This window comes from Gordionus sp. m RMFG-2023, chromosome 4 (assembly GCF_954871325.1).
Source record: "Gordionus sp. m RMFG-2023 chromosome 4, tfGorSpeb1-WG-v2, whole genome shotgun sequence".
NCBI classification, from domain to species: domain Eukaryota; kingdom Metazoa; phylum Nematomorpha; class Gordioida; order Chordodea; family Parachordodidae; genus Gordionus; species Gordionus sp. m RMFG-2023.
Window position 1 is genome coordinate 21,339,253 of NC_088778.1, and position 7,301 is coordinate 21,346,553.

A 7,301-nucleotide genomic window follows, 5' to 3' on the forward strand; every position below is an offset into this window, starting at 1 on the left:
GTAAATTGATTTTTTGTTTGTAACATGCTATATAAACATTACATTTTTAGTTTTAAAACAGATGTAGAATTTTAAAAATTAATTAAATAAAATTAAATTCGTTATACTTATATTCACGAAAACTTTGAATTCAGATATTTGTGATATTATATTGCGAAATAGAGTATATAATTGAATTATGATGTATCTTTTCCTTCCATTACTCTATTTTTGTTTTTTACAGTATCCAATCATGTATAAAAAGATTTCGTTAGTTTTAGATTTGTGAATTATAGAGTTCAATAGAGATATTTAATTAAATAATTTTTGGGAAGTCTGTAAGATGCTTCGACTTTTTTCTAAACAATAATATGATTATATAAATAACTTTCCTTAAGGTGGTATAAATATCACATATGGATAAATAAAGCGCTAAATTATAAAAAAATGCAATTTCAAAACGATAATGAATTTAAATCAACGAATGATACACCTAATTATTTCTATAAAAGTCCACCTAGTGGTTTAGTATCAATCAATGACTTTAATATTATAGCTTATGAGCGCTTGCAAAGTATAGTATAATTTATATTTATATTTATAGATTTAAAGTTTTATATGCCATTGAAATTAATGGCTTCCGATTTGGTAAATATTCTACAGCATATTATGATGCCCTTGATAACGAAATTCGTAAGATAAGAAAAGATTTGACAATTAAAGTAATCATAATAATATGTTTAATCAAAACTGATTTTTAGTATGTTCATTTACAAAAATTCTCTGAAGATCTTAGAGATCATTTATCCCACTTTATATTAAGATTATGTTTTTGTAAAACGTAAGTTACTAGTATAAAATGTTATTAATCTATTTATAGGGAAGATCAAAGGAAATGGTTTATATCAAATGAAGTTGAATATTTAAAATATAAATTAAATTTTCATGATAAAATATCAAATTCACAATATATGAAATCCATAATGGAACATGAAAATTTAAACTATATCCCTTTAACTCTTGAAGAAAAGGAATTTCTTTTAAAAAATTTAATAAATTCTACACCTAAATCTTTGAACAATAAATTGAAAGATAAGGATACTGATATATTAAAGGTTCCATTTATAGAAATACCTGAACTTATTAGAAAAAGAAGGGTATACATCAACAAAGGTTGGGCCTATGTACCAAAATACGAACTAATACATATAATTATTAGAAGATTCAGGATCTATTTGTCTTATATTTTAACAGTATAATAAAATATGATATAAAATATGCTTAATAATAATTAGTATACCCGGAATTATATTTCAAAAATAAAGGATAAACGATTACTATCTTTAATTGAAGGAGGGGAACAAATGTATAATGGAGCTGCTGATAATGGGAAATATCAACAAAAAACAATAAGTGGTGATAATTTAACTAGTAATGACATAGAAAAAGTTAAGCTATAAGATTTTTATTTATTTATTTTATAATAGATTAGTGAAAGTTTTCCACTATGCATGTTAAATCTTCATAAAAATTTACTGAAAGATCACAAATTAAAGCATTGGGGTCGTATGCAGTATGGGCTTTTTTTGAAAGGATTAGGCTTGCCAATGAGTGAGGCACTTAAATTTTGGCAAAATGAATTTATCAAAGTTATATCCTTAGAAAATGTATTATATTAATTTATTTACATTATTGTAATGTTATATATAATATATATATATAGTTTCAAAAACAATATTCTTATAATGTTAGACACATGTATGGAAAAGAAGGTAAAAAAGCTGATTATACACCTTATAATTGCATAAAAGTCATCATGGGTGCAACTCCAGGTCCTCAAGATTTCCATGGTTATTAGATTATCATTAAAAAAATTGATTACATTTTATTTTATAAGGTTGCCCATTTAAGCATATGGATGTATCTGTCCTGAGACAAAATATAAAATATGAAACAAATCCATTTCAACGCTCAAAATTCAATAAAATTAGTGATACACAAATTGAAGAAATAGTTTCACTTGCACAATCTTCACATTTTCAAATCGCATGTTCTAGACACTTTGCATATAAACATAATATAACAATGGAAAAAGCTCCAGCAATTAACCACCCCAATCAATATTTTGAGGAAAGTCAAAAAATTTTAGTTGTACAAATTAGTTGATCCATTTATATTGAATTATAATGTAATTTTTTTTAAATATTATGAGGTTTAATAAATTTTAAAGCATGAGCAAATAAATTGTATAAATATATTATATAAAAGGCCATCCTCATTTATTCATATTTTGTTTATATTGATCTATATTTTTAAATATATAATTATTTCTAATAGATCTAAAAAATCCATTTAACTTTCTATTGTATTCATATTTATTAAAATAGTTTATCTAGTGAGTCATTCAAAGCCTTTTGACAGCTAAAGGTGAAAGTGTATTTGGTAGGGTTGTGCCAATATTAAATATCGGATCGGATCAGCACCGATATTTAGCGTTTCCAAAAATATCGGATCGGGCCGATACTTGTAAAAACCGATCCGATTTTTTTACTTTTCTTTTTTTGTTATTTTATGTTATGTATATTTATTTTACATTAATATTATTTTCTAAATAATTTTTTTTTAAACAAATCAATTGCACAACACTCCTTAAATTTTATTTATTTGTTTAAATAGATTTATAGTATTTTAAAAGTTTTTTTTTTATAAAAATAGAAAGGAATACCCAATGTTTTATTTATTTTAAATATTTTTAAATAATAAGGCCAATTTTATTATTTATACTTTAAATGAAAGAATTTTTTTAAATATGGTATCTGAATTATGGAAATATTTTATTTAAAAATATCTAATATATTATAATTTTATATATTAAATATTACAATTTTATAATTCATACCAACTGGATATATTATTAAATATATTTATTTTATCTATTATAATATAATTTTTTTAAATTATTGTAAAAATAAAAAATTAAATAAAATGCATAATTCGATTTTTTGCATAAAAATATTGATTTTTTAATTACATTTGGTTCAAAAGGGGGTTGTGAAAAATCACTATATATATCGGATCGGTGAAAAATATGTGATCGGCACAGCCCTAGTATTTGGCGACCCTTTAAAAACTCCCAATTTATATATGCATAAAAAAATCATAAAATAACGAAATCTATCATTTTTGAAAAGGGATGCGAGAGTAAGTAGTTTGGAATATTAAATAAGTAATATTTGTGATGCTTAAAATTAAAAAAATGAATCGTTAGTGTTCTTGTTCATTGAAAAAAATCGAATACGTTCAATTTTCATTTACACAAACCGAAACGTGTTCAAATTCATAAACGCATTCATTCAAATTGTTGGCCACAGTTGATGCAGAGAATTAGATAATAGAAGTTTTAAACTAATATCTCCAAGTTCCTTTCAAAAATGCCAATCTTATGTTTACAAATTTGGCAGATAATATAATAAAAAAATTGGGTAGGTATCTGATATGCCCAAATTCTACTAGATGGGATTCTTATTATGAATATTATTAAGAGAAAAACAACAAGATCTTGATGAGTTGTGTGATAGTAAGTAATAGCCGATTTTTTTAAAATAAAGCTAACCCTGAGCAAATTTTTTTGGCTAAGCTTAAGGCAAAATTTTTTAGCTAAGCCGAGGCAGAATTTTTTTGGATAAGCCTGAGCCGATTTATTTTGACTAAGAAAGTTTTAAAATGCCGAATATGACAATTGTCACCCATCATTACACGAAAACTGATTCAAAATATTAATTATTACCTATTTTATTATAAACATTAGAAAAGTTGTAAAATGACAATTGTCTTCCTTCTAAATTAAATTGTAAAATTTACAGTAAAGCATAACGTTAGCCAACCAAAATCAGCTTACGCTAAACTTTAGCCACTCAAAAATCATAATCGCAGCCTTAGCCAAAAAAATTGGCTCATGCTTAGCTTTAGCCAAAAAAAATCGGATTGGCTAAGCCATTTACCCAATTATAATGATAACATTGGGCTTATACGACTCAAGAGCCAGGGTTGTACTGCGAGAACAGCTACGGGGGACCCCCCCCCCCGCTAATTTTTTTTAACAATTCTTTAAAAGCGACTAAATCCCTTATCTCTTTACTATCGTTATAAAATATAGTAGCGGAGGCTTTTAAAATGCGATTTAATTATATTTATCAGAGACCTGCAGGGCCGGGCCATATTTTAAAATTTGAAAATATACCCGGGCCGGGCCTGAAAATTTTTTTAAAAAAAATACCAGGGTCGGGCCGTATTTTTTTAAATAAACAGCATGAATTATTATATTCGTCAAATAGATATGATTATAATGATTATATATAGTTATGATTAATATAATGTTTGGTGAAAGTTAACACTAGCTAACACTCATAGTATCTATTACATAATAAAATTATAGTTTTCCTGCCATGGAATAAATACGCAAAGGATTAAATATTATATAATATATGTTATATTTTTTATTAATTAAAATATCATTTTTATTTTTTTTTATAAATACATAGTATATTCTCAAAATATTATTTACACAAATTTTTTATAGTGTCAATTTGTAATATACTAAATATCTGTTTAGATTAAAAAAATTAAAATATGTTGTGTTGTTAAACGGCTCGTTTTGAGCCAATTTTTAAAAACGGCTAACTCAGTTTTTTATCCAGAAAAATATTATGCAAGCCTGAAAATTTTGCTTATAGAAGGAGCAAAGGTCTAGACATATAGTATCGAAATTTCAAGGCTTATTCAATATTTTTCTGTCGAAAATATTGAGTTAGCCGTTTTTAAAAATCGGTTCAAAACGAGCCGTTTAACAATATTAGCGAATATACTTGCTTATTAAATGATAATACTCGCCGAAAAATATGATAAAATACGAAATAATCAATTTTTTGTATATACCAAGTCGAATATAAAAAATTCCGAGCCGGGCCTAAAAAAAATTTTTTTTCTATATATGCGGGCCAGGCCTTTAATTTTTAAACCCGGGCCGGGCTGTAAAAAATTTAAAAAAAAAATCCGGATCGGGCCGAAAATTTTTTAATCTGGGCCGGGCCGTACAAATGGTACCTCTGCAGGTCTCTGATATTTATATATTAAATTATTTGTTATAAGATGAAATTATAACTTGTGTATAAATTGACAATATTTAATGTACGGAAAGTTTTTTTATAAAATTTGAATAGATATCGTTTGTTAAATTAATAGTTTTTAGTTGCAGTTAACATGTAAATTAGCTTTTTTGTTTTTATTATAATTTAAAAATTTATGCAAATTATAAACGGGCGATTATTATATATATATATATATATATATATAGCAATTACAAAATATGTTATTCACCATCTTTTAAAATAAAATTATATTCGGAATTTTTATTCAGTTAATTTATTTATTTGTAACTTAATTCATACCCTTATGTACTGCGAATTTTAAATGATATGTGCTGTAGAGTGGAAAAAATAATCCAGAAACCTCTTGAAAAATTCACGAATAAAATATAAAAGGTAATATATATCATATATATATCAGGGTTTCGAACCGAACCACCAATCAGGAATTAACCTGTATAATTTTCTGAACAATAACCAAACCGTTATAAAGAAAATACAAGAAGGGCGAACCGAACTGTTATAAATATTTTAAACCGGTTCAAAACGGTTTTAAAAAAAGAATTAATTTTAAATTATTAACCTAAATTTGAAATTTAAATTTTCCTTGGGGCAATTTTAAATTCTTGATTTCTTTTCAAATTATAATTTTTTTAAAATTATAGACATAGCAATCAATACCAAGTTTATTGTTTTTACTTTAAGTATTCAATTTAATAGAGATAAGGCAAATTATAGATAAGATATAATCTTAAAATCACACAAATTCTTGGTTAAATTAACAAGTTTATTCTTAGTTTAGCTTTTCTTGCTAATAATTTAGGGAAAAATATAATTCTACCATTAATAACTATTCTAATAAAAATTAAGTACTGACCACTTTTAATAAAATATTTATAATAATTTCATATTGATTAATATATTCAAAAAAAGTTTTTCTTAGTTTATATAGAATACGACGGAATGGGTAATTCAAGTTAAACTATAGTATTAATATTTAGTTAAACGTCAAAATGTAAAACTTGCTATTATTTTTAATTCAAAGTCTATTTAATATAAAACATATAAGTAAATAAATAAAAGTATAAAAATAATTTAAGAGTTAACTTATTTAAACTGAAGATTTATAGCAAGATTTTTTATTATTTTAAACAGATTTAGAAGAATATTAATTATACTTTAATCATATTTTCTATTTTGCATATAAGAATAATGGTAAATGCCAGAGTTGTTAAACGCTACTTTTAAAAATAGCGCACTACCGCTATCGCTATTTGTCAAAAAAAGTAGCTTGCTATTAGCTATTTTTAAAAGTAGCTTTATAGTAAATATATAAAAATCAACATTTATAAATATTAAAATATAGTTCGTTTTGATTATAAAAAAATTTATATAATAAAAATAAATATTTATGGCAATTTGTACCATTTTAATAATAAAATCATTTCAATATTATCATCCCCAAGTCTAGAGCGACGATCGGAAAGTATACTTACTATATAATCTCTCGATACTAGCACTTGAAGGTAAGGGCGTATTTAATCTTATATACGTATTTTTAATATAAGATAGATTATCAATAATTTTATTTGTAAGTGCATCGTATGTCTGGCATCCTATTATCATTTTGAGGGCTAATGCCACAGATCTTCCCTTTAAAGTCTTAGGGTCTAGCCAATGGCCTGTGATTCCCAAATAAGCTCAAAAATATTTAATCAGATCAATTTATAAATATAAATAAGTTTTTAACTATCTGCAGTGGTACATATATATAATATCTCTGATAACACTACTATTAGAGCATCTTACATCATTTTAAAGTTATCTGCTATTTTATTCATTAGTGTCTGGGGGCATAAAATTGTTGTACTAGGAGATAGAGTTTTAATCATCATGTAAATGATGGATTATCAACCAAGGACATAGGCTGAACTGTATAAATTATTAAATCAATAATAACTTTATCAGTCAATTTCTGAGAAATATTGTCATTTGAATTATTAATTAATTTGGTTTGAATTGAATTAATCTTTTTGGATGTAGAGTATCCTATACCAAAATTATTTATATGTTTCTCCATTTCCTTAAAACTCATGAACAGTCTTATAAAATAAATATTATAAGAATGTAAAAATGATAATTTACCTTTAGGTGTTTCTTGAGGTTATAGCTATTGGA

At 24.8% G+C, this 7,301-nt stretch overlaps 1 protein-coding gene across 1 annotated transcript; it reads left to right on the forward strand.

Annotated features, from left to right (window-relative positions):
* Nucleotides 1–426: 426 nt before the first annotated feature.
* LOC135928352 (DNA primase large subunit-like) lies at nucleotides 427–2,235 on the forward strand. The gene is made up of 8 exons (XM_065464799.1): nucleotides 427–553; nucleotides 592–701; nucleotides 741–820; nucleotides 860–1,232; nucleotides 1,275–1,427; nucleotides 1,467–1,646; nucleotides 1,703–1,829; nucleotides 1,877–2,235. The coding sequence occupies exons 1-8, from the start codon at nucleotides 427–429 to the stop codon at nucleotides 2,143–2,145; spliced, it is 1,419 nt and encodes a 472-aa protein (XP_065320871.1). The 3' UTR covers nucleotides 2,146–2,235.
* The last annotated feature ends 5,066 nt before the right edge of the window (nucleotides 2,236–7,301 follow it).

Bases quoted from the DNA above. Each gene is read 5' to 3' on its own strand.
- LOC135928352 (XM_065464799.1), top strand. From the start codon at position 427: ATGCAATTTCAAAACGATAATGAATTTAAATCAACGAATGATACACCT. The intron at 1,233-1,274 runs GTATAATAAAAT...AATAATAATTAG, and splicing joins ATTTGTCTTATATTTTAACA to TATACCCGGAATTATATTTC. The intron at 1,647-1,702 runs GTATTATATTAA...ATATATATATAG, and splicing joins AAGTTATATCCTTAGAAAAT to TTTCAAAAACAATATTCTTA.